Source organism: Salvia miltiorrhiza, chromosome 1 (genome assembly GCF_028751815.1).
Source record: "Salvia miltiorrhiza cultivar Shanhuang (shh) chromosome 1, IMPLAD_Smil_shh, whole genome shotgun sequence".
Classification (NCBI taxonomy): Eukaryota; Viridiplantae; Streptophyta; class Magnoliopsida; order Lamiales; family Lamiaceae; genus Salvia; species Salvia miltiorrhiza.
In genome coordinates this window covers 60,999,428-61,026,659 of record NC_080387.1, presented here as the reverse complement: position 1 = coordinate 61,026,659, position 27,232 = coordinate 60,999,428, and the positions used below count along the sequence as shown (strand labels likewise).

The 27,232-nt window shown below is 35.8% G+C and overlaps 4 protein-coding genes across 5 annotated transcripts; 3 read left to right on the top strand and 1 right to left on the bottom strand.

Moving 5' to 3' along the window:
- The first annotated feature begins 956 nt into the window (after positions 1–956).
- LOC131000974 (protein PHOTOPERIOD-INDEPENDENT EARLY FLOWERING 1) lies at positions 957–14,206 on the top strand. Its single transcript, XM_057927128.1, is given in 22 exon segments — positions 957–1,417; positions 2,967–3,057; positions 3,812–3,892; positions 3,990–4,097; positions 4,248–4,328; positions 4,412–4,500; positions 4,647–4,768; positions 4,848–4,909; positions 5,498–5,633; positions 5,735–5,803; positions 5,880–5,953; positions 6,040–6,171; positions 6,464–6,514; positions 6,783–6,851; positions 7,007–7,069; positions 7,151–10,211; positions 10,702–10,766; positions 10,913–10,983; positions 11,341–12,106; positions 12,543–13,060; positions 13,223–13,529; positions 13,531–14,206. Coding segments are annotated over 21 exon segments (6,114 nt in total). The 5' UTR covers positions 957–1,417; positions 2,967–2,997; the 3' UTR covers positions 13,660–14,206.
- A 511-nt stretch (positions 14,207–14,717) lies between these two features.
- Positions 14,718–17,587, top strand: LOC131000982 (non-structural maintenance of chromosomes element 4 homolog A-like). Its single transcript, XM_057927138.1, is given in 8 exon segments — positions 14,718–15,078; positions 15,081–15,161; positions 15,359–15,439; positions 15,815–16,067; positions 16,158–16,248; positions 16,468–16,684; positions 16,801–16,892; positions 17,040–17,587. Coding segments are annotated over 8 exon segments (1,146 nt in total). The 5' UTR covers positions 14,718–14,987; the 3' UTR covers positions 17,280–17,587.
- A 647-nt stretch (positions 17,588–18,234) lies between these two features.
- LOC131000948 (zinc finger CCCH domain-containing protein 14-like) lies at positions 18,235–21,135 on the top strand. 2 transcript variants are annotated; one of them, XM_057927103.1, is made up of 3 exons: positions 18,235–18,598; positions 19,274–19,334; positions 20,233–21,135. In XM_057927103.1, the coding sequence occupies exons 1-3, from the start codon at positions 18,526–18,528 to the stop codon at positions 20,993–20,995; spliced, it is 897 nt and encodes a 298-aa protein (XP_057783086.1). In that variant the 5' UTR covers positions 18,235–18,525; the 3' UTR covers positions 20,996–21,135. The 2 variants fall into 2 exon arrangements, with proteins under 2 accessions (XP_057783086.1, XP_057783092.1); XM_057927109.1 differs by lacking the exon at positions 19,274–19,334 and having other exon boundaries at positions 18,283–18,598.
- A 408-nt stretch (positions 21,136–21,543) lies between these two features.
- Positions 21,544–22,261, bottom strand: LOC131000964 (11 kDa late embryogenesis abundant protein-like). The gene is made up of 2 exons (XM_057927119.1): positions 22,055–22,261; positions 21,544–21,793 (listed from the first exon to the last, which is right to left on the bottom strand). The coding sequence occupies exons 1-2, from the start codon at positions 22,139–22,141 to the stop codon at positions 21,653–21,655; spliced, it is 228 nt and encodes a 75-aa protein (XP_057783102.1). The 5' UTR covers positions 22,142–22,261; the 3' UTR covers positions 21,544–21,652.
- Positions 22,262–27,232: the final 4,971 nt, after the last annotated feature.

Here is a 27,232-nt window from a genome sequence, read left to right as displayed (position 1 = left end):
TACGGCGACGACGTCTTACCGGCCGTTTTGTTTTTTCGTGGGGTGAGAGCCGGGATAGTTTGGGGACGATGGTTAGGCTGGAGTTCCAGAAACTTTCCCTTCCGCTCTTCCCTACTTTCGTTTTGTGTTTAGACGAGTACTCTTTTTCCTTTTCACGGTTTTCCCCACTGGGTTTTCCGTGAAAAGGTTTTAATGAGATTCGGCCCTTAGACTGCTCCTTCTGTGCTTTCAAGGGTTTTTTTGGGTTTTTTCTTTTCTTTTTTTTTATATATATATAAAATCACCATTGGAGATATTCTCGATTATATAGATAATGACTTGATTAATCTTATAACATTTCTTTTATACTTGTTGAGTAAATGTTCATAAAAGAAAGAATAAAAAAAAATACATTTGTTAAATGATCATAAATCTTATCTATATTAATATTTTGATATTTTTATTTGTGTTTATTAAATATTTTATATACATTTACTTAACATTTTATGATCATTTACATATTTAATATAGTTATATAGGATACAATTATGCTACAAATTCATCTAAAAATAAAAACTACAAATCATGAAAATGTGATAATTTCTATAAGTAGAAAAAATTACTATAACAAAAAAATATTTGTATAATTTAAAGTAGACGAAATGAGCAAATAAATATTTTTTTTAAAAAAATAATTATTTCTGAAAATAATAGATTAATTTTAATGGAAAAACACATCTTACTATTTTTAGAATTTATTCTCCTTTTATATATAATATAGATATAGATAGAAAAGAAAAAAAAGTCTCCAACTAAGCAAAAAGATAAATAAAATGGAACCATTTTTCATAAGACCAAGCAAACACGCAACTCCACCTAAATCAGGCCTATAAATTTGTAAAACGAATCACAGCCGTCAAATCTCCTTCATCAGCCCCTCAGTATTAAAACCTACCGCCCCCGCACCCCGCCCCCATATCATATTCATCACCGCAGTAATATAGTAAAGTCTCCATACACCCTCCTTCAAGTCGTTGCCTCTAATTTCATTTTTCCTCTTAAATTTCTCTTAATTCTATTTTTATTTTAAAACCCCCCCTCGAAAAACCAAATTTATTTATTTAAATATAATTAATTTTCACCGGATATATATTTACCCGCAGCTAGATCGATACATACACTCTCGTATACGTATTTTTTTTCCGGATCTGAGGCTCGTCGGAACCTGCCGGCGCTTAAACCCGAACCTTTTTCGCGCTCCGCCTCCGAAAACCCTAGGACGCTCCGGCGACTTTCTTTTCGTTTCCATTTTTGGGGTTCTCTAGATCCTTCCAGTGTGTGTGCGCGCGGAGCTGTTTTTGTTTCTGCTGCTGAGGGGCGGGAGATTGTCCTTTTCTGGTAATTTGCAGCGTTTTGAGTGTGGAAACAGCGTTTTGGGGTAAGTTTCTTTTGGTGGCTTTTGTTGTAGTTTGTGCCCGTTAGTATTTGGTGTTTTTCTTTTTAAAAGTTTTTGTGCTTTTTTCATGGGTTGTTGAGTGTGATTTATGGGAGTTGCGTGGAATAAGTCTTTATCGTGTGAAGCAAATGTCTGCATGCATTGTTGAAGCTATGTTTTTTTAGCTGGACTGCTAGAGTTTTGGGTTTAACTTCACCTCGCCTCACACATGTTTCTGTTGAGCTGAAGTGCCTTATGTGAGTTGCTTCATTTTCCTTGACCTTAGTTTGATGATAAGTTCAACGTCTGTTCGTCTGTGTAGGAGATAATTAGTTACTCCTTTTTAGTTCATTACATTTTTCTTGAGGTTTTGATTGTTGAAATTCATTTTACTGCTCTGGTTGACTATATATATATATATATATTCTGTAAGTACTGGATACTGCATGATGTTTTGTGTGTGGATGTGCATGTACACTTGCATGGACTGACGAAATTAGTTAATCTACTTTTGCTTATGTGTTGCAAGATTGTAAAGGTTAGGTAACTTAGGTTAGCTTGCACTGGTTTTCTGGTAGCAAAATTTTCGCTGTTAGAGAACGCCTGGCTGTATGAAACCACCAGTTTTTAGGAGACGATAGTGTCGAGAACTAAAGTTGGTTCTTTGACGTCATGTATGTTTTGGCGTAACTTAGTTTTCGGTGATAATGCCCTATGGTATGCTACCAGAGAGAAATGTATACTGGAAAATATTTAAAGAGGAGAAAGATTTGATTAAAATAATAATCCACATAGCTTTTTACGGGCATATACAGAAGCTGGTCTTGAGATTGAGACTGGTATGTTGTGGCTGTGTCCTTACTCTATTTAGTGTTCAACAAGACCACTTAAAGGATCGATTCACTTGTTAGAAGCCTATGCTCATGCGGTCATTATGGTATTCTCAAGCATTTGTTTTTCTTAGCCGTAATGCACTTTCGTATAAACTACTAAATTGATGTAAGAGTTATGAATGGATATGCAAAGAGTTCAACACAGTTTTTTGTATTTATGTATCTTGCTCACTTAGTGCAAAATAGTGAAGTAGGTGTGGAGATGGATAAACCATGTGCTGCTGAAAATGAAATCACTTATATTTATGATGTATAATTAGCAGAATGGCTTGACATTTTGACAGTGGTTGACATAATGTTTGTGAGTTCTACCTTACATTTTTGTGGAGGCACTCAAGTGCATTTTAGCAATTGACCGCATAAAGAGAACGAAGACTACTATATATAATTTCAGAAACGTCTCATTTTTGCCTAAGCATGTATGTATTGCTCCACATAATTATTGATAGTTGTGCACATGTTAGTTGAGAATCTCGTCTCTGCTATCATATTTGATCATCTGCTCAGTTTGAGATTTTATTGGCTTTCCTCAAATTTTGCTATTCAAGAAAAGTTATGATGCCTCTCTCTCTATTCTTCTTATTTGCTATATCTATCTGAGTCCCACGTTGCTTATAAGCAGTATTAACTTATGTTTGAAACAATGTTCTGTTTTGTAGTATTAATTATGAGATAGGCATACTAATAGTCATGGCCTCGAAGGGTCCAAGGTCTAAACTTGACCATGAATCGCGGGCTAAGCGGCAGAAGGTGAGGATTTTAACTTCATATTTGCTGACTTTATCTGTAATAGGCTCCTAAATTATTACTGCACCTCTCATCTGCTGAGTACATAGTTTATAACTTAACATAGAATATGTTTAATCTTTGATAGTAAATTTGTCAAATAAAATTCTGGTTTTGTTGCTGAAACTTGTAAATTTATATGCCTGCCTGAAACTTGGATGTTTAATATCCCAAGATTTATTTGGAAATATATGATGCATAAATTGGAATTTAGTCACTCTAGGATCTATTAAAATTTATTGCTATACCTAAAATTTGTCTATTTTGGAGCTAAATCCCATACTTTCTTAGTTGTAGCTTTCGAATCAAGGGAAGCTAAAATGCATGGATCCCATGATACAGAACCCTGTTTTGTTAGTTATTTTGTGTTGTTTATTCATATAGTTAAAGTTGCATTTGCTTGAAATCTATCATAAATCACATTTATATAGCCATAAATTTTGAACTCATGGTTGTGCGAGATCATATTATTGTATCTATGATTGTGTGTTAAAAGTGGATTTGAGATACTCACACACCCACACCCACACCCACACCCGCACCCACACCCGCACCCACCCACACACACACACATCCTACGTAGTAGCTTAATTGATTAGAAAAGTTGGAGCAGATAGCAATTCAATGTCCTGTCATTACATTTGAGCTTAGCATGATTGATATCTTCTGCTTGTGAAGTTTAATTGTCTGTACTGGATTTTTTTTTTCTTGAACCTAGGCCCTTGAAGCCCCAAAAGAACCTCAACGTCCTAAAACACATTGGGACCATGTCCTGGAAGAGATGGCCTGGTTGTCAAAGGTAACCAAGTTTATCTTCTTTCAACACAATACCTAATTGACTGGCTCAGTTTTAAACTTTCTAAGCTTTTCCTTCCATTCATTGTATTATGTTTTAGGACTTTGAGTCAGAGAGGAAATGGAAGCTGGCTCAGGCAAAGAAAGTTGCTATACGGGCCAGCAAGGGCATGCTTGATCAGGCCACAAGAGGGGAGAAGAGAGTAAAGGTGCACATTTTTGCTTTTTCATTTTGCATGTAGTTGGAGGACCTTTGAAGAGAGGATACCATTTATTTTCTCTTAATTTTGGGCTGATGTTATTACAATTCTTTATTCAAGTGTACTGATAATTTGCTAATGCTGAACACGATTAACCAGGAAGAGGAGCAGAAGTTGAGAAAAGTTGCCCTCAATATTTCGAAGGATGTAAAGAAATTCTGGATAAAAATAGAGAAGCTGGCAAGTCACCTCTGGAACTTGCTCAATAGTGATTTGCTTTATACACTGATTTGACTAAATATCTGGTTATCATGGTAATGCAGGTATTATACAAGCATCAATTAGAGCTTGATGTGAAAAAGAAGAAAGCTCTTGATAAACAGCTTGAGTTCCTTCTTGGACAAACTGAAAGGTATTATATTATGGGATTTTTTTGACCATCTACCTGCGAATTTTATGATGAAAATCTCCAAGGAGGGTCATCAGCTGGTTCAGGAAGAACTTAGTCTGTGCTTTCCTATTTGTGGAAGTACTGATGCGCATCACCTCTTCTATTAGGTACTCATCAATGCTGGCTGAAAATCTTGTCAATCCACCGAGTCTTTGCAAACCATCTTACTTGTGCAATGCTGAAGCAAATCCGAGTACTTCTGAGAGAAGAGGTGGTGAATCAGATAATGGTATGGGATACGATTTTGACTTTGGTCAATTCTACTGTTTTTATAGATTGTTTGAGTTTTGATCCTTTGATAATGCTAGGATCCCAGTCAGATATCCAAGCTGCAGATGAAGATTATGATTTGCAATCCAGCGAAGAATCTGTAAGTTTCAACTCCCAATAGTGGTCATCTTTCTTGGAGATTTTTAGCAATATCCTCAAGTTTTGTTGGAAGATATTTGCATTAGATATAATGCTAGGATATCTAAGCATTAGACATTCTGCAGTTTCCATGCATTTGATTTTCTCACTTAATCCCCTTTATATTTGTTTCTTCCAACTGTTTTGAAAAGTTTACCTTGACATGGGCTGTTAGTCTTTTCTTTTCCAAATCTCTTCTTACTTGAGAATTCTTTATGAATCTGTTTGACAAGGTAGCCAGGCTTTCATACTCAAGATAAACTCGGGCCAGTTTTCATTGATAATAATATGTTCTATGGTTAATGATTTTCTTGGTGGATCACTGCTGATTATCTGAATATATAACTGAAGTTGTGCACTTTGTGTGCATTAAATTATATTTCTCTGGAATCCAAAGAGTTTGTGAGCTTGTAGAAAATTGACTTTGTTCCTGTGCTTGTTTGCAAAAATTAATGTGCATTTTCTTTTTTTGGACCCCAATTTTGTCTTAGTGAAATCTTGTGCTCTTATTTAGAGCCGTTATTAGAGTGTCTCCTTCTCTTGCCTTCAGGAAGACGATGAGCGTACTGTTGATGCGGATGAGGCTCTCATCACTAAAGAAGAGCGGGAAGAGGAATTGGCAGCATTACAAAGTGAAATTGATTTACCTCTGGAGGAGATACTGAAACGCTATGCTGCCCATGAAGGTACCTCTTTATTTATGTAATTTTGGGAGGTTCAGTAAATTTATATCTGAAATTTTGGTTCTTGTATCAGACTACTGTCAATTAATATAATTTTTGCTCAGGCAGCAGAGGAAAAAGTCCTGAGAAGGATGATGATAAACCTGGAACACCTGAGCATAATGAACTTAATGGTTAGGTCTTATCATGTTGCTATGTATTTTGTTCCTACTTATTTTCTTTTTAAATTTAATGTTCAATCTCATTCAGGAAAAGAAGATACCATGGGAGATGCCCCTGTGATAGAGAAAGGCAGCTCACCTGCGAAACCTGGTCGTCGTTGTGTAAGTTGTATGTGTTTATATATACTGTCGCAAATTGTAAAGAATGTCTAATACTCAACATAATATTCCTTGTTTGATATATTCAGGTTGAAAGTAATGGTGTTTTGTCTGCATCAGAAAATCATTGCCCCTTGGCTGAAAATTACGAAAAGAGAAGTTCTTTGAAGAAACTTCTTGAGTCAGAGAAGCAGATCTCACATGAATTCAGTGATGAACAAGTAAGAGTGTTTATTTGATATCTGAATATAAATAGCTGGCTGATGTAAAAGTCCGTTAATGTTGTGCATAGTGCTACTTGTCATGTTTATGGCATTTTTTTAGATCTCAGCCGCTTTCCTGAAGTTACTTTTTTTCTAATTCCTTAGCATGATGTTTGCTACTGGATTTCTCAAATCAATATTAGGTTTAAAAAGTTTTCCAATCTTTTCTTGCTATTGCCTGCTATTTCCATGTTATGCATTTGATACAATTCAGATTATGATGAACTCTGATTTGCTTCAATTTTTGTAGGAAGATGATGATTTTGTACTCTCAGCCAGGGAAGAAAATGAATATGACATGGTAAGCACTTGATTATTGATTGATGGTTGGACTTGGACATGTTTTGCATTGCACTGTTCTTCATTTCTAATCAGTATTATGCACCTTAAGTGAGTTCATATTTACTACCACCCCTCCATGACGTGCCTCTAAGTATCTCTTTTTTCAATGAGTGCTCTATTACCTAAAAGAGTTGGGTACATTATGTATCATTGTTTCACATTTTAATTCCATCTGCTAATATTGTTTTTGAGTCTGTCTCTATTTGACACCTGTGGTTGGTAACCAGGATGATGAGACAACCCTTGTGGAGGAAGAGGAATTAGCGAATGCAGAGCCAGTCAATACTGCAGATGAGGTAAGTTCATGGATTCTTAAATTCTGAAGTCCTGAATTTTCAAACTTTTAAACTTTAATATTGATTTCCACCTTTTATTTAGGCAATTACACTTGCACGTACTTGTGCAACATGATATTGATTTCAATTTAGATGGTAATCATAAGCTTTTTCAGATTGTACTTCTCCAGAAGGAAAGTGAAGTTCCTATAGAGGAACTGCTTGCAAGGTATAAGAAGGTATGTTGAGGAGTTCCCTATGCCCTCCCTTCTATTCTTATTGAGTGCAGATAGTTTTCTGATGCTACTTTTACCATTCAGGATTGTGACAGTGGAGATATAGATGATGACTCTGGATCCTTGTCCACTTCTGATTCTGAGGAGTTATTGGATTCACCAGAACATGGGAAGTCTGTCACTAAGCAGCCTGATGATGAATCTAATGGATTAGAGCTTGATATATGCTCCCATCCAGAAGAAGAAGCTGAATGTTTGGGGAAATCTGGAGAAGAGACGCAAAGTGAAAATATAATTGCTGATGCAGCAGCAGCTGCTAGGTCAGCACAACCAACTGGTAATACATTCTCGACGACAAAAGTGCGAACAAAGTTCCCTTTTCTTCTAAAGTATCCCCTGCGTGAGTATCAGCATATTGGTTTGGATTGGCTTGTGACCATGTATGAGAAGAGACTGAATGGAATCCTTGCTGATGAGATGGGGTTGGGGAAGACAATTATGACCATTGCGCTGCTTGCTCATCTAGCTTGTGAGAAAGGAATTTGGGGTCCACATCTCATTGTCGTTCCTACTAGTGTCATGCTCAATTGGGAGACTGAGTTTCTTAAATGGTGTCCTGCTTTCAAAATATTGACATACTTTGGAAGTGCAAAAGAGCGGAGAATAAAGAGGCAAGGATGGTTGAAACCTAATTCATTTCATGTTTGCATTACGACTTATAGGCTCGTCATCCAGGATTCAAAGGTTTTCAAGAGGAAGAAGTGGAAGTACCTTATTTTGGACGAAGCTCATCTAATAAAGAATTGGAAGTCACAAAGGTGGCAGACGTTACTCAATTTTAACTCCAAGAGGCGTATTCTACTAACTGGTACACCATTACAGAATGATCTTATGGAACTTTGGTCTCTGATGCATTTCTTGATGCCACATATTTTTCAATCTCACCAAGAATTTAAGGACTGGTTCAGTAATCCTATATCTGTCATGGTAGAGGGACAAGAGAAAGTAAACAAAGAAGTAGTTGACCGATTGCATAATGTACTCCGTCCTTTCTTACTTCGCCGATTGAAAAGGGATGTCGAGAAACAGCTTCCTTCTAAGCATGAACATGTTATATACTGTAGGCTGTCAAGGAGGCAGCGTAACTTATATGAGGACTTTATTGCTAGTTCCGAGACTCAGGCTACTCTAGCTAATGGTAATTTTTTTGGAATGATCAGTGTTATTATGCAACTTCGTAAGGTCTGCAATCATCCCGATCTATTTGAAGGCCGTCCAATTGTCAGTTCTTTTGATATGCGTGGTATAGACATGCAACTTAGCTCTTCTGTTTGCTCAATGCTTGCCCCTGGGCCATTTACAACTGTTGACCTTAATGGCTTTGGATTTGTCTTCTCTCATCTGGATTTTTTCATGACATCTTGGGAGAGTGAAGAAATCCATAATATTGCTACACCTTCAAGCTTGATACAGCAACGTGTAACCCTGTCTAGTTTGGAGGATAATTGGATCAGATGCAAGAAAAAGAACAATATGCATTCGACAAATATATTTGATGAGATTCAAAAGGCACTATTGGATGAGAGATTGAGAGAAATGAAAGAGCGTGCAGCAGCTGTGGCATGGTGGAATTCTATAAGGTGCAGGAGAAAACCCATATATGCCACTGGCCTCAGGGAGCTTGTCAGTGTCAAGCATCCTGTCCACGATATTCATCATCAGAAACACAATCCTTTGTCATATCTGTATTCGTCCAAGCTTGCTGATATTGTGCTTTCACCTGTTGAAAGATTTGAAAAGATGGCTGATCAGGTTGGAAGTTTCATGTTTGCAATACCTGCTGCACGTGCACCTCCCCCAGTTTCCTGGTGCAGCAAGGGTGGATCACCTGTGTTTATTCACCATACATTTAAAGACAGATGGTCACAAGTTTTTTCCCCTCTTCTTACTCCATTTAGGCCTGCTATTGTCCGGAGGCAAGTTTACTTTCCAGATAGAAGACTTATCCAGTTTGACTGTGGTAAGCTGCAGGAGCTTGCAGTTTTGCTCCGGCGACTTAAATCCGAGGGTCATAGGGCTCTGATATTTACCCAAATGACAAAGATGCTTGATGTTTTGGAGGCATTCATCAATCTTTATGGTTACACCTACATGCGTCTAGATGGTTCCACTCAGCCTGAAGAGAGGCAGACACTCATGCAAAGGTTTAATACAAATCCAAAGATATTTCTTTTTATTTTGTCAACACGGAGTGGAGGTGTAGGCATCAACCTAGTTGGAGCAGACACTGTGATTTTCTATGATAGTGACTGGAATCCTGCCATGGATCAACAGGCACAAGATAGGTGTCACAGGATAGGCCAGACACGTGAAGTTCACATATATAGGTTGATAAGTGAGAGCACCATTGAAGAGAATATTCTCAAAAAGGCCAATCAGAAGCGTGCTCTGGATGATTTAGTTATACAAAGTGGAAGCTACAATACAGAATTCTTTAAGAAACTGGATCCAATAGAATTGTTTTCAGGCCATGGAACAGTTTCCCAAAAGGATACACCACTAGAGAAAACATCCAAGAATTGTGATGAGATGACATTATCTTGTGTGGATTTGGAAGCTGCCTTAAAGAATGCTGAAGATGAGGCAGACTACATGGCGCTAAAGAGAGTTGAAGAAGAAGAGGCTGTAGATAATCAAGAGTTCACTGAAGAAGCAGTTGGAAAGTTGGAGGATGATGAGCTAGCCAATGAAGAGGAAATGAAGCTTGATGGTCCTGCCGAACAGACTGCTTTGATTGTAAAATCAGATGAGGGCAATGTTGTGAGTGAAAGTCATCCAGTTGAGGGAGGGGCCCTTGCTTTTCAAAATAATGAAGATGACGTAGATATGCTAGCTGACGTCAAACAGATGGCTGCAGCTGCAGCTGCAGCTGGACAGGCTATCTTGTCTTTCGAGAATCAGTTACGCCCAATTGATCGATATGCAGTACGCTTTCTTGAGTTGTGGGACCCAATTATTGACAAGACTGCAGTTGAGTCCAATACGCAAATTGAGGAAGCTGAATGGGAGTTAGAGCGCATTGAGAAGTTAAAGGATGATATGGAGGCCGAGATTGATGATGATGAAGAACCGTTGGTGTATGAAAGTATGTACTCTTTCAAGATTGACTTTTTTATGTTTCTATTGCTTTGCAAATATGACATGTATTCTAGACATTTTTGGTACCATGTAGCATTTTTCTTCTGATTACAAAGTGTTTTTGCCATTAGAAAAACCATCAATAATTTATTGCATACTTGATAGTTTTTTATGTTCTTTCTATATAAGCTGGATTTAACTTGCTTTTTCGTATTTATATCCTGGATTCTAGAAGAATGATCTTGTGTGCTTTCACTTTTGCTTTGTTAGTTCCTCTCTTCATATGTTTTCCTTTTCGCGCGTCAAGTTTGCTTTTTCATCTTTTCTGCCATTTGTCATATTTTGCTGGTAGATGTTGTAACTATATTGTCATGAGAATTATTGTATTTCATCAAATCTCTTGAAAATAAAATCCACCTTAGTCACTATGTAGAAAATAAGAGAAGTTATCATCACATGCATGGAAACTTTATCTTAATTTTATTGTTGTTGTTTAGATTGGGATGCTGATTTTGCAACTGAAGTATATAAACAGCAAGTTGAAGCATTAGCACAACATCAGGTATGCAGCAGCACTTGCTTTAAAATATAAGATTGAGAGAGAACTAATTCATTTGCTGATCTTTTTGAGATTCTATCTCGTTTGATTTGTTCCTTTGGTTGTATGCTTTTTCTTCCTAACTAATATTTTATACTCACTATCTATAGTTGATGGAAGATCTGGAACGTGAAGCCCAGGAGAAAGAGGCTTTAGAGTGTGGTAATTCAGACTCTCAAAGGTTAGTATTTGTCACAAAAACTGGGAATTGATTATAGGTTATTCTATGATGAATGTGTGGATTTTCTTGTTGGTCTACATGTACTCTGGCTTGATAAACATCTCGTCATGTTCCCTCTTTAGTATTCAGAGACAATTCTTTTATGTGAACTCTACGTCTTTTACTGAAGCCAGATCCGAGTTTACCTAACAAAAAAGAAAGTATACATGCTGGCTCACCCTATTCTCTTACGAAAAAGTATACAGAACTATTTGCTGTTCCTCTTATGCAGAAGAATGAAAATCATAATAGATGTGTGAGTTTATGTTTAATCAAACAGCTTTCCTATCTAACTTACTTTGTTTTCTGTCTGAGCAGGGATGACATTACTCCGAAACCAAAACCGAAAAAGAAAGGCAAAAAGGCCAAGTTCAAATCCTTGAAGAAAGGATCTCTAGTTTCAAAATCCATTTCTGTAAAAGAAGAGTCATCATTAGAGCCTACGTCTATTGATGATGACTTAATGTATGATGACACTGTGACATCTTCAGATGCTTTATCGCCCTGTTCAACTCAAGAGAAGAAACGTAAACCCACTTCAGATGATGAAGAACAGAGAAGCAGAAAGAAGTCTAAAAAGTTGAAGGCTTCTGAAGCTAGGAACATTGTTTTATATCACAAATCTTCTGGAAAGCATCAAGATGAACTTAAAGACTTGAAGATTTGTGATAATGGTTTCTTTGATAGTGAAAAACAAATAAGTAGAAACAAGGTGCGAGGAAAGCTTTCTATCCCAATCATGCCTCTGAAACGGGTTTTCACAATAAAACCAGAAAAGTTAAAAAAGAAGGGGAACATTTGGTCTAAGGATTTCCTCCCTTCTCCTGATCTTTGGTCGCCAAAGGAAGATGCCGCGTTATGTGCAGCTATCCATGAGTATGGTCCAAATTGGAATTTGGCAAGTGAAATCTTGTATGGAATGAGTGATGGTGGATCTTATCGGGGCAGGTTTCGTCATCCTGTCCATTGCTCTGAGAGGCTTAGGGAGCTAATCCAAAGATATGTTTTATCAGTTAACGACGTTACAAATAATGACAAAGCTGTTGGTGTTGGTACAGGGAAGGGTCCGCTTAGAGTAACTGAGGTATGTTAGCAGCTCTACCTCACCAAATTGTATTAATTTGTACGTTGGTGTTTGTCTGTTATCCCTGCCAGTAAAAAAGTTTTCTGCGGTCTTATTATAGCACCAAGCAGTGCTTCCTGAAATGTTTATGTTTCTTGTGGCCATGATAAATGTTTTTTTTTTTTAAAGGTGAAAAATTAGTAAGCGGTGAGTTCCTTTAACCAAGAAATAACGTGTTTCTGCAGTGAATTGGCTTAATCTGATAAAAATATACTTTGAATGTTATTTAAATTTCTGCTTGTTCTTGGACCACTTAATGCTCTCATAATAAACCTTTTCTTTTGGGATAAAGATTTCAAAGGCATGTTCTGTTGATTTGTAGTATTAGTATTTCAATAATTAATTGGCTCCAATTTACATATTTTCCTGTTGTCTTATGCTATGTTTCATGCATTAGGATAACATCCGGGTACTGCTTGGCATTACTTCTGAATTACCTGATCACGAACCGCTTCTTCAGAAGCATTTCTTTGCGGTGCTTTCTGCTGCTTGGAGGAATCTCTCACGCTCCAGCCACAGGGGCAATGCTCTATTATCTCAGAATGGATTCTATTCGTCGGGAAAGTTGTTTGCCTCCACCAGCAATAAGAATTCCTTGGAGAAATCATCAGAGAGGCTGGGATTCTCTAATTTGCATCAGTGTGGGAAATTAGTAGCATCTGCTCTGAATAGTAGCCACAGCCTTCAAACAGATGACAGGTTACCCGTCATCAACCATAGGGAGGATACTCCCATGGAAAAGGAGAGCTTGGATTTAACGCTTGAGCTTGAACGAGATAGGGTTGAAGCTCTACCTCTTCCCTCTGTCATTAATGTTTCAATTCCTGGCACAGACCCATCCACCTCTTTCAAGGTGCATTCTGGGGAGGATCAGCATTTTAAATCTTCCAGGGGCTCAGTTGAGAGTCAATTCAGGTATTGTTCTTATTCGTACTTTATTTTTGAGATCTTCGCTTTTGGTTCATAGTTGAAATTTCATTATTCCTTCAAATGGCAACATATATGCTGCCAATGTTACTTTAGGTTTCGAGTTTTGATAAGCAGCCTTGATGTTATATCTATTCTCTTCGTTTGCAGAACTGCATCAGCGGCACATTTTGACAGTTGTTTTGGGGAACAATCTCAAGTATTAACCATGGGTGATAACAGGTCTTGTAATCCACAATTACCATATTCGGGAAAAACCAAGCTCCCTGTTTCTGAGTCAGTCAAGCCTTCTAAGTCGAAGTCGAGAAGAGCAAGTAAAGATCACACTGACTCGCAACATCTAACTTCTACAGAAGTATTCCAAAATCTGCCATTGATGCCAACTGACCCCAGTCTGAGGTTTGATGATTCGTCATCCTCCTTTTCTGAAGTTGGAATTCTTGGATTTGACAGGCACCAGCCTGCTCGGCATGGATGAAGGTTCTCCCTCGGACATGACAGGGCTGGTCTTGTCCAACTATGAGCCGGACTTAACATCTGGGCTGGATGACCTGTCAAACTTCCCTGAATTTACGGACATAGGGTAATAAGCCGGTGATGCAAACAAGACGCCAAAAAGCTTCAGACGGGAGAGTCGCCATGTTTTTTGAATGGCCAAATCTCAGGATCGAGAAGCTCCCAGTCAATGAAAGGTATCGACTGTTGAAGGTTGGTTTTGGGGGGGAGGGGGAATGATTGCTGTGCTATCGGGGAATAAACGAACAGAAAGATAGACCTCTTTAGTGTCGATCAATGACCTGCAAATCAAAGTTCCCTGTGGGTTGCAAGGTGCTGTATTCTGGGAGATGAATGCCGATGATGTCGGGGCCGATATACAGTGACGTTTATAGGATTGTAGAATTTCCAACAGGAGAGATAATCAATTGTCGTATGTTAGGGTGTAGGAATAGTATTCTTGCAAGTGGTGTTTCTGCTGCTTAATCTTTGTTCTTTGAAGAATGTGCTTGCAGTTTTGGGGGGTATATTTTTTCACGTTTTTGTTTATTAACAATGCAGGCACATCCTCTGCATGGGAAATTGCAACATTTGCTTTGTTCAATGAAAAAAAAGGTCTCTCTCTCAAGAATTGAACTACATAGAATTTATTGAGCTTAAGATGAGAATGAAAACCATTACTTGTTTTCGGAGTGTTGTTAACTGTGTTGATGTGTATATCACAGTTAGAATGAAAGCCCTCAAAAGCATTGCATAGTACATGCTATGGCTTGAAGACGCAAAATAAGTAAATAAATAAATTATATGGCATAGCGTTATGCCTTCTATGTAATTAACATAAATTAATGAATGAAACATTGGCTGAAATAAAGATAAGCGAATCCCAAATTAGAAGGCGAATTTGTAATTCTTTTTGTCAACAATATTCAAACCAAAGAAAAAGTTTTTCCATTTCTATATAAGGTATATTAAGAGAAGTAACCAAAATTAACCGGTGATGAAGTAAATTTGGAGATTCCATAAACTCATCCCCCAAAAATAGTTCTAATCGTGGATTGCTCGTAATTATCGAATTAGATTTTTATGACGAAAAGATTTACGCAAGTAGATTATAATTTATAGATCTGTACTCATTGTTTATTTATTTATGAAACTAGAGAGAGAGAGAGAGCGTGTGCTCGAAGACTCGAAAATTTCAAACCACTTAAGAGAGAGAGAGAGAGCGTCCGCTCAAATATTTCAAACCAAATAAATACTACCTCCCTTTCCTTTCGGTTCCCTCTGCTTTTCGAATTACCCAATTCCCTCACTATTTTGCCCTATTCTCGCTCCCCCCAAAAAGTAAAGAATTTAGGAACTCAATTCTCAGTTATCCCATTTCCCAGCCCTAATTTTATGCACTATTGAAGTAGGAGAAGCGATGCGAACCGTAAAGAGGGAGATAACTAATCGTAACAGTCGGATTACACGGAGAAGTGAGCAGAATGTCAGTGAAGCACAAGGTGCAAGCGGATGACAGCGGAAGCTGAGGATGCTGTTTTCGAGCGCAGGGTTCTTCGGTCCAAGTACTTCAGTTTCAAGAACCGAATATGCGGTAAATTTTGAGTTTGCACTTTCCGATTCTCTATAGTATAAGTTTCTTTGTTGGTCGATTCATGTGAGTTGCACATCTAATTTGTTCTTGCGTCAATGAATGGATATTCTGTTTCTTAATTGCTTGTATCGGTAAATTTTGTCATCTTTCTATATTTAACGTGTTTTCTTACATTGTATTTGTGTTTTATTATGCAGATGAGAGGGATGATTTATCAAAAGTTGATTCTAACAAGTTCAAATCATTTATTGAAGAAGTGGATACCCTGCATCAGCTAGGTAAAGTTGGCGAGTACCTGTGTTTGTAAATTTTTTTATGCAGTCTTATTGATTTTTGTCAATAGCAAAAGATAACAAGAATCTGGGTTGAATTTTAACTTTTTTATCAACTGTTTTGGAACGTATGATTTCTTATATAACTATGCATGAAGAAGTAAGCCTATTGGGAAGAGCTGGGATGACATAGCATCTACTATGTAATCATTCATCAGGGAAACATTTTATTAGGTGTTATTAAGACTCATTGGTTGCTTTACTAGACTAACACTTTCTGATCTTTAGTTGTTTCTGCGATGGTATATTCTATTGGTACATTTGTATTTGAATGTAGTTGGATTGAGCTTAGATTTAATTTTTTATTTTTTCTACATGTAGTACAAAAGCCCAGGGAACAAGTAGCAGATGCTGAAGCTCTATTTGACATTACAAACACACTGGTCACCTCTGTTAAAGCGTACAACAGTGATGGCTTGACACCTTCAGATTTTGTTAGTTGTCTTCTTAGAGAATTTGGACAAGAAGGTGGACCAAGTAGTAACCAAAATGAGCAAAGGAGCTCAATAAGATGGGAAGACATTGGGCAAGTTGTCTCTGTTGTTTTCAGGAGTGCTCCTGGTTGTCGTACAATGTAATCTTTTCTACACTTCACCATTTTTATTTTGTTATTTTCATGAATTAGCAGGATGCCAAACTGAATTATGTTCACTATGCACGACAGGGTTGGGCCCATGAACACTGAGTTGAAGCAGCGCAAGACCGTGGTTTATAGAAAGCGTCCAAAACCCACAAAAAATTCCCGACCAGAAGAGGTAAAAATCTTTTAATTCAATCTTTAAAGAAGAAAAGTAACATTAGATCAATAATTTTTGACCCATATGGGAACTGAAGTACCGAGCTTTGATTTCTTTTTGTTAAATTCTCTTTTCATTTTCAAATTTTCTATATTTCTCTAGGATGTTTTGCCTCATCATATTAAAAGTGCATGTGCTCATAAAACTGACTCATATCTATGTTTTTTTCTTTGACAGCTTGATGAAACTGATGGTGATGACAAAACGGATACTGATAAGAACATGGCTACTATGTTTAATATTTTGAGGAAGAATCGAAAAGCCAAGCTCGAAAATCTAATATTAAATAGGAAGTCGTTTGCACAAACTGTGGAAAATTTATTTGCTCTATCATTTCTCATAAAAGATGGGCGTGCTGAGATTTCAGTGGACGACTCTGGACAACATCTGGTTTGTAAGTATACCTTTTGCTCTCTGGCAGAGTAAAATCAGTTGTATTTTCTTAATCTTTTCCTTTATCTCTTCCCTCACTTACTTCTACGGTTCTACCTGGACTGCTTGTTCTTTCAGCCCCAAAGAATGCTCCTAGTGCCGATGCAATTCAATCCGGCGAGTCAGCTTATAGCCATTTTATATTCAGATACGACTTTAAGGACTGGAAGGTACTTATAGTCACTTGTCTCTGCTTGTTTGTTATCCCACCTTAGAAACATCAATTTTAATGGCCTATATATTCTGTATTTGCAATCAATTCCTCATATTAACCAGACTTCATATTTTTATATTTCCTGTATAATGTCATCTTGTAGTCAATGTTGGATTCCGTTGCTGCTGGGGAGGAACTAATGCCACATAGAGTTGCTGGACCAGATCTTGAGTTTGGAGGATCCCAAGCTGCACAGCCTTCAACTCCTATAAGGAAATTGTGTAGGAACCGGGGTTTGGTTATTCAGGAGCAGACCATCGTGGAAGATTCACCTGAAAGTGATAGTAATATAGGTGCTCACAGGGCTGCTGCCATTCGTAAAGGAAAACGAAAGCTAATATGATACATCGACAAAGGTCGTACTCATGCATTGCTCTGCTTGTCTTGGCTGTCGTGCGGAACTTGATATATTCTTTCTTTATTCTTGTTATGCTGGGATTTGGTAATGCCAATCTCTCCTTGGCTCGAGCGTTAAGTAGTTATTATTGTTATTTTTCTAAGTAGATGTGGATAGTTTAGCTTATCAGATCACTCTTAACTAGCAGTTGAGGCTGGCACTGTTTTGGAGTTTCCATCCTTCTAGGAATGTTCATGTATAGTAGTAAGTAGGAATGAATACTACGACGATTATTGAAATTTACATTAATTTCTCACTTATGCAAGCAAAATAGACTAGAGATTTCTTACATGATGATCCAAGTGCACAAATTTTCTCTTCTGATAAAGATGTGCCAACAATCATATTCCAATTAGTTCGGTTCAGAGATCGAAACTAATTTTGCTTTTGATTCTCTTAATCTAATTAAAATTTAAGCATGTTAGTTGAAACTGAACCAACTGAAACTTGTATGCTGTGCCAGTTTGAAAATGCTCATCCCGTTTTTTGTGCAATAATTTGCAAATTATACAAGTCTCGAATGTGATTTAGTGCAAGAGAGTTTGCTGAATATTGGGCCTTTGAAATGGATTACGCAACTAAGCGAAAATTAAAGTAATCTTATCTATCATTGAGATTAGTAAATCATAAAGGGTAATTAATATCCTATTTTTTTTTTAAGAGTAATATCCTAGTTGAGTTATTAACTAGTACTAGTATTTATTAACATTTGAATTAACAATTGCGGCAGCGAGTTTTTATTACCATTTGAATAACATTGGGCTTTGGAATTGGAATACAGCAGCATGCCCATACCATTACTTATTTGAAGCCCATTCACGATACACGTGCTTAGTGGGTCCCATTCCTAATGTTCGTCAACAGGCAGCACGTGATATCGAGGATCCCTTTCGATTTTTTCCTTATCTGAAAAATCGCGCGCGGAATCCAAAATTTCTTAACCAAATTTAATACACAGAAATATCCCATAGAAAATTCACCATCGCTAAAATTTTATATCAATATTGTATTATTTTGCTGCATCTTCCCGCTTTGGGAAAACCCTAGCTAGATTTGGATTCGTCCAGTTATTTCTCAAAGATTCCAACTTTCACCGAATTCTGCATCACAGATCCTTTTTCTGGTGGTTTTAGAATCGAATATTCGGCTTTTTTGTTTTGAGTTTGAGCTTCGATCTGCGAGCTTCGAAGCTATGGATATTCGCAAGAGAGCCAGAGGTGAATTCGACCCGAATGCTAATGGTGGATCCAAGAGATCTAAGCCAGGTTTATTTCATTTTTTTTATTTTTTATTTTGATAAACTCTCATATTTTAAGCTTAGCTGTATTTGATTTGTGCATGAATGTTTAACGTCTTCTGTGGTGTAATTTTTTTTTTCAGTCTCATTCATTGTTGTTGTTTTCATATACTTCCACGGTCTTACATGTGAGGAGTCGCTTGATTAGTGTTCATGATTATTTGCTTTTAATGTTTATCTGAACCCTCTTTGATTTTGTGCGTTTGATACAATATAAAACACTATAAATTTTATATCTTTAGCCGTTTCGTGGAAGCTACTTTTAAACTATTAAAAGGTGTATTCATCACCCGTGAAAGATCTGTAAAAAAATTCATCGGGTTCTCAGAATATACAGTAAAGTTCATAATTTTGTTACTTTATTCAAGGAAGATTTTTTTTTTTTTTTAAACATTTAGTGGTCAATTCTCAAAAGGGTTAATTTTGGCTAATAATGTGTCAAGAATTCTGGTTTGATATCTCTTGTGGTTGTGCTTCCTTCTGGCGTGTAGCTGACAGAGTCCACTAATAAGATTGTTTGAATTCCTTCTTAAATTTTTGTTCTTAGTAAGTATTAATTAATTTCTCTAGAACCTTATGTTAATGATAGTAAAAATAAGACGAAAGGTTTAACTGAGAATAAATAATTAATGTTTTGCAACAGAAATGGACTCCTTATCAGGTGGTATAGGAAGCAAATCGAAGCCTTGCACGAAGTTCTTCAGGTTCAAATCTCAACCTACCTAATGTAAAATTTGAATCTTAATGATGATTGACATGCATCAATGTTAGTGATGATAAAATTGTACTAATTTGTTCTACAAATATAGTTCTAATGTTATCAATGTCACAACCTGACATGTTGATACAGCATTATAAGTTATTTTGGATATAGTACCATATTTACTTCAATCCATTATTAAGAATGCTGTTTTTTATGTTCTGTTTTGGGTTCATCTGTTTCCCAAACCAGTTTAAGCTATAATAACATATGCACTAATGCTGTGGGATAATTCGTAGTTTTTTAAAAAAGGATCTTTCCAAGAAATGTGTTAAGAGTTAAGACGGAAAGTGGAGTCTTGTTGAGAGGGATTTGATGTTGTCAGAGGGATTTTTTTCGGCAGGACTTTGCTTGAAACTTAAAAGGCGAAAAATTTGCCTCTACTCTGTGCTTGTATCTGATCAAATACTATGAGGTTCAAGAAGCAACTGTCAATGACTCAATATTTTAAACTTTGCGATTGTGACCCTCCAATAGTTTGAATCATATGAGACTGTGTATCGGACATGGTCTGTCACTGAGGACTTTGTCAGGACCTTCTTTTCGTCAGTTTTCCTAGCATTTTTCTTTTCGATCTTGGAACCATTTTGTGTACCTGTGGGAGGCTTTAACGAATCTCTGGTCTTTGCTTCCTTGGAAGTTGTAGTGAATAGTGATTTCTTGTTATTTCATTTAAACTAGACTACCTAGGTTGATCAAGTCATATTGTCAGGGCACTTTCTATCCCAAGTATATGGAAACATAGGAGTTTCTTCTACCCTGTTATTTCATGAAGTCTTTCATATGTGCTGCACTAAAAAATGTGGCAGCTTTAGCCATTATAACCTTCCATTTTTCTGCAGCATGGCTGGTTGCCCCTTTGGTGAGAATTGCCACTTCCTTCACTTTGTCCCTGGTGGCTACAAAGCCGTAGCCCAGATTATGAATCTCGCTCCTGCTCCTGCTCCTGCCTTTAAGACACCAGCAGGGCCGCCGCCAATCCAGAATGGTTCATCTCCAGCCGCTGCTGTAAAGACCAAATTATGCAACAAATTCAACAGTGCAGAAGGTTGCAAGTTCAACGACAAGTGCCACTTTGCTCACGGAGAGAGGGAACTTGGCAGACCGATTGCACACTCTCAACCTCAAGAGGATGCTCGTGCAATGGGATCCGTTCCTCCCTACTTTGGTGCTCGAGCAGATCCACCTGTACAAGGACTTGCAGCCGGTTTTGGTGCCTCAGCCACAGCCAAGATCAGCGTAGATGCTTCTTTGGCTGGTGCCATCATTGGGAAAGGTGGAGTCAATTCCAAACAGATCTGCAGACAAACAGGAGCCAAGCTATCCATTCGGGACCATGAAACAGATCCCGGTCTAAGAAACATCGAGCTTGAGGGCACATTCGAGCAAATAAAGCAAGCAAGCACGATGGTGAGAGAGCTCATTGTCAGCATCGGAGCTGGCAATGCCCCAGGGAAGACATTCGGAGGGGGTGGAGGCCCTCCGACCCCAGGAAGCAACTTCAAGACCAAGCTCTGTGAAAATTTCTCCAAAGGGTCGTGCACATTTGGAGATCGATGCCATTTTGCCCATGGCGCAGCTGAGCTACGTAAAACAGGTTTTTGAGTTATCCAATTGTCGCTGTTTAGTTTCATGTTTAATCTGGTTATGTTCCATACATTTATATAGCAAACTTTGTTTGTTATTAATTGTAGTTTTGCTTCTTGTGCATTACCAGTTTTGATAATTTATTTTGGGTTTTGTTTTGTTTTGTTTTCTTTGCAATTTTGGCGCCGGCAGCAAGATATAGTAACATGGGTTGTTTTTCCTCGTGGAGAAACGATGAGGAAATCTGAGAATGCTGCTTAATTAATTTTGTTTTTGTCTGGTTTCATTATGGAAAAATATACTAGCATATTTTCCTAAAGTTTGTTCAATTTTGGCCTTATTGAATTTACTGTTTTGATATTTTATTATGCAACGACCACGATTAATTTCACGATATGTACAACTTTCTTTCGTTCTTTTCCTTCGAAAGGAAGAAAGGGCAGTTAATTTTATTTTTTTTACCATTCAGAATTCTTTATTGAATTTTCTATATTAATCTGTTTTCACCACATATATGGGTTATTGAAGTTATTCATCGTTGGAGTGGAGCAAAAATGGAAACGAAAGAAAAATAAATGCACAACAGTTTATTGAAGGAAAAAGAATACATATGGTATATCCGTCCAAATTAGTAAGAATTATTTAATTCCAAATTAGAGAAGCTGACGGCGTGGTCTAATGAGCGGAGGCCTGTTTTGCGGCGGCGTTGTGCTCTCGCGCCTCTTGCTTGCGAGCTTCTGCATTGTGCTTCCTGTCTTTCTTTTTATCTGTTGCCATCTCCTTTTCTGTCTCGTTGTTGGCGGTTATCTTTTCCACCTTCATTCACACAAATACATAATACATTTTTATTTTTACTTAACAAATTAATCATTGCATCTCAGCCATCATCTCATTTGTGAACGACTTGCATTTGCTCCAAAAGATGCTTGAGATCATTACTTATGTGTTTTCTATTCCTATTCTACGTGATTTGGAAAAAAAAAATACAACAAAATAAAATTTTTGCAATTGATACGAAAGTATATATTTCAATGTATCATAATAATAATAATAATAATAATAATAATAAAAGAAAACCTTTTCTTGAGCGGTGGCCATGGTTTTTTCCATGCCTGATTTTGCCGATGCGGCCACATTTGCAGCATGTTCTTTCATTGACTGCATTTTCTCACCTTCTTTTTCTTCTTCTGTACTTTTTTCTTTTCTTTTCTTTCCTTCAAAAAATTCTTAAAAGTTGTCGAAATTAGTTTTATTCTTTACACAGAATACAAATTGCAGAAAAATGCACCAAGAAAATAGATTCCTGGGGACCTACTTTCTTGCGTTTCCGACACGTGTCCGCAGGTTTCGGTTGAACGTATAACTTTATTTATTTAACTATGAGACTATTTATTAAATTTCTGGCAATTGTTACCTAAAACACTTGGCAATAGTTATTAATTTTCCAGTTTTTCTATATTATTATCATCACCAATTTTTTGATAGTACTATTATCATAAAACACACTTAGTATTATTATTAAATTTCGAGCCATATCATAAATGACTAATACCAAATTGTTGCCAATTTTTCAATTTTAATTAAGTGGAACATAATCTTTGCTAATCACCGCTACACTGCTACACATCATCACCAGCAACATCGGGCGTGATTATCAAAGTACATTGTCATGTTATATTTAATGTTTTCTTATTATCAATTTTTGTTACTACCATGCATGTCTACTTAAAAATTAAAATCGTAACATATATTTTTAAAATATACTCGCATGTATAAATATAAAATGGGGAAGGTGGCAGTTATGAAAAGACACCTTTTTGCTACTCTTCACACGTGACCAACACGTGTCTTCTCTCATTTGATTATATACTTCTATATATGAGTATGTGTCAAGATCTTTTTCTTATATGATACTTCCTCCGTCCCGCCCAAGATGCTACATATTCCTTTTTGGGCCGTCCCAACGAAGATGCTACATTTCTATATTTGGCAAAAATAAGGAATTTTAAACACTCCGTTTGATTTGCAGTTTAGGATTGATTAGGATTAAAATTATCTTGAGAAATTAGTGTGGATTAGTGTGGATTTATATTATTTCATGGGTGTTTGATATCATGACTACTTAATCCTATATTGTGTTTGATATCCATATGATTATGTTGGATTATATTATCTAATACCAAAACTATCCTCATATAATCCTAAAAATATCATATGTGTCCACCATTACTTGGGCATTTGCATCGATATGCGTGAGAAAGGGTAGCATAATTTTTATCCAACTTCGCAGTATTAAAGTTATTCGAGGGGGGGAGACCGGATTATTAGTATGGGTTATTCCCACAAAATAGCATGTAGAAGTGGGATTAAGTAGGAGTTGTCCACATTAATAGAACATGATATCAAACACCACACTAACCTGTATTAATTTAATTTATCCTACCTATAAACCCATATCAAACAGGTCCTTAATTAACACTAATTAAGTATTTCTTTATTACATTCTCTCTCCTACTTTATCACTTTATTATCTTCTCTTTCTTACTTTATCACTTTCTCTCTCCTACTTTATCACTTTATTACCTTATTTTTCTTATTTTATCACTTTCTCTCTTCTACTTTATCACTTTATTATTACACACTTAAAACATTAATCTACAACTCCTTAAATCTCGTGCCGAAAGGTAAATGTAGCGTCTTGGCCGGGACGGAGGGAGTATTTTCTACTTGTAAATAATAAATGCATGTATTGAATGATGTCGTAGCTAGCTACGCCTATGAATATAATAATTAGTTGTACACATGCATTTATTAGGATAATTACTAAGGTTATAAAATATCTTATTTTATTGGTATATGTATTTTGACGGCTGTGGACACTTAATAAAAAACGGAGAGAGTATTTCTTTTTGGGGGTAAATGATACTCCCTCCGTCCCTGAAATAAGTTCCTCTTTTTCCTTTTTGGGACGTCCCCCAAATAAGTTCCTCTTTCTTTCTTTCCATTTTTGGACAACTACCCCACCACTAATAATACTTTATTTATTCTTACTTTTCACTTTTCACCACTCCCAATACTAATTATAACACTTTTTCACCTTTTCACTACTCTCAATACTAATTATAACATACTCCCTCCGTCCCGGCCAAGACGCTACATTTACCTTTGGGCACGGGATTTAAGGAGTTGTAGATTAATGTTTTAAGTGTGTAATAATAAAGTGATAAAGTAGGAGAGAGAAAGTGATAAAGTAAGAAAGAGAATGTAATAAAGTGATAAAGTAGGAGAGAGAATATAATAAAGAAATACTTAATTAGTGTTAATTAAGTGTTTAAAATTCCTTATTTTTGCCAAATATAGAAATGTAGCATCTTCGTTGGGACGGCCCAAAAAGGAATATGTAGCATCTTGGGCGGGATGGATGGAGTATTATTCTCCACTATCAATACACTTTACCACTTTTCCTTAAAACCCGTGCCGTCCCCAAAGAGGAACTTATTTTGGGGACGGAGGGAGTATGTTATTGTTAATGAGAGAGTGAAACCTTGGCTGATAAAACAATTGTTCGTGGTTTTCTTCATATACTTCAGCATGTTTTTTTGGTTGATAAAATTTATTCAATTTCGCATGAGGCATGCAATTCATAAATGAGATATAAAGTTCGATAAAATAATACTATGGCTGATATACAACGAAAAATACTAATATTGGCTAATTCTCTATTTTTGTGATTAAGCAATTGGTTTACATATGGGAACACGTAAAGTTATTCAAGAAATATGAATCCCATTCCCTCCATCCCATATTAGATTTTGTATGTTTCTTTTAGGCTAATTACTTAAAATAGTAGACTACTGTAACGTAAAAATGTAACTCATGTATTTAATGTAATGAAAAATAATCACTCGGAAAAAAAATGTATACAAAATATATAGGGAACACTTTGCAAAGACATGCAAGTAAAGTTTAATGGAAAGAAGTTACTGATAGATAGGTTGTCGTGGTTAAATTGGTTTGGAAATGCAAATTAGTCAATAAATCAAATTAACCTACCTTTCAAAAGTCGAATTCATGTTAATAATTAGTCAATAAATCAATTTACTTTGTGGGAACCTCTACCTGTACCACATTTTAGTCTTCCACGATTATGTTTTTGTTTTGTTTTTCCATTTCCTTTACAACTTCAGTTTCATGTATTTTAATTTGATTTTATAGCTATAAATTAGGATCCTTCAAAGAGGGTTTATTATTCTTTTACCATTTAATTTAGAGGTGGTCTCCTGTACACCCGGGTGTACCGTACAGGATTGTACCCGATTAGGATCCTGACCCAATTGGACTATCCTGACTCATTTTTTTTTTTAAAATGACACTAACACTAACACGATCTTGAAATGACACTAACACTATTTTTGTTTTACAAATGACACTATTTCGAAAATAACACTAACACTATTTTGTTTTACAAATGACACTAACACTATTTTTTTTTTTGAGATGGACACTAACACTATATTGAAATGACACTAATGCTACATGTAAATGACACTAACACTATATCGAAATAACATTAACACTTGACATGTATTATTTTTTATAATTAGAATAGACAATTTCGTAAGCTTCAATTTTTAGTAATAAATAGTACTCTCTCCGTCCCTAAAAATTGTGACCTTATTACTATATCGATACGTTCCTGAAAATTGTGACATTTTCTTATTTGAAAATGACCCCACAAACTTTCTCTCTTATTATTTTTTTTTAAAAAAAGTGTGGGATCCAATCTCCACTGAAAACACTACTACACTTTTTCTTAAACACATGTGTCATCCCCTTTGGGTTACAATTTTTAAAGACGGAGGAGTATTATTTAGAAATAATTAGATTATAAGAATTTTATATTTTTTTAAAAAATAATTAATTTAATTGTGAAACACAATTTAATTATATGAAGCGGTTTAGCCTATTAGAACATTCACAATGGGACTCGTTGGGCGGGATCGAGCCCGGTGTCACCAAGCCCCACCTCATTGCTGTGCTCGTCCACGGCTCGGTGGAATGTTACCTACCAAATCTCATTATCGTGATCATTAGTAATAGGTTTAGCTAAACTTGTCGTCTAATCTCAATCAGTATTAATTGGAACTTTGAAATTAATGTATTAGTTTTCTTCCGTAATCCCAACTAATATTTGGTGTGGCATTAATATTTGCATTAATATCTATATACTACTACAAGCCTAACTATGCCTCTCGTAGATATTCATGATATATTAGTACTATAAATTTAAATAAAATGAGTTCCGTGTAATTGTATGTAATTAAATATCTACTTCGATTAGATTGAGATAGATAATACTCCATTTGAACTAATTTGTTTTTTTCGTTCACATCTAGTGAGCGGTTAAGAAGGACAATAAAATATTGTATATCAATAGTTCAATGAAAATATTTAAATAGTGAAGTCCTTCTCTGTTAAAATGGAGAAGTTAAGATATCAAACCCATTCGCCCTTCAATTCAAAGAAGAAGAAAAAAAATCATAATTCTGTTGATAAATTAAATCATGAATATTATATGTAAGGTGATCATTTGAATGATACAAAAACACATGCTCATAGTCTTGAATTGATAAAACTCCTAATTTAATTTCTACTAGCATTTACATCCCGTGCAATGCACGAAAAAATATTTTTTATTTTTATATTTATATAAAATTAATACTAATTCAATTATTATACTTATAAATATAATAAAAAATTAATTTTAATTGAATATATTTGAATTAAATATTGAATAAAAAAGAATTCACAATTATAAAATTTGATATTATGAAAACAAAAATAAAAAAATAAGTTAAAAAAATTAAAAATAAAATACTAATTAAAAAGAATTAAAAATTTATTTATTCAAAATAGATGGGAGAGGAGAGAGAAATTTTTAAAACTTTAATATTTTAAAAAAAATTACATTTTAAATCAAATATTTTCATAAAATATATCGTGACCTATAATTTGATATGCATATTAAATATTTTATAATTAATCGAATTTCACAATTTTGGAAAGAAATGTAACAACTAAGAAGTTTTAAAAAATGGCAATAAAAAGAAAAACATATAGTTTAAACATAAACCTTCAATTTTATTATAACTACAAAATTACCAATCACTTTTAAAATTAATTTTAAATTAATTTTAAATTGAAAACTTCTTTTTTAATATAGTATAGATATAGATGTCAAATACAATCCATATT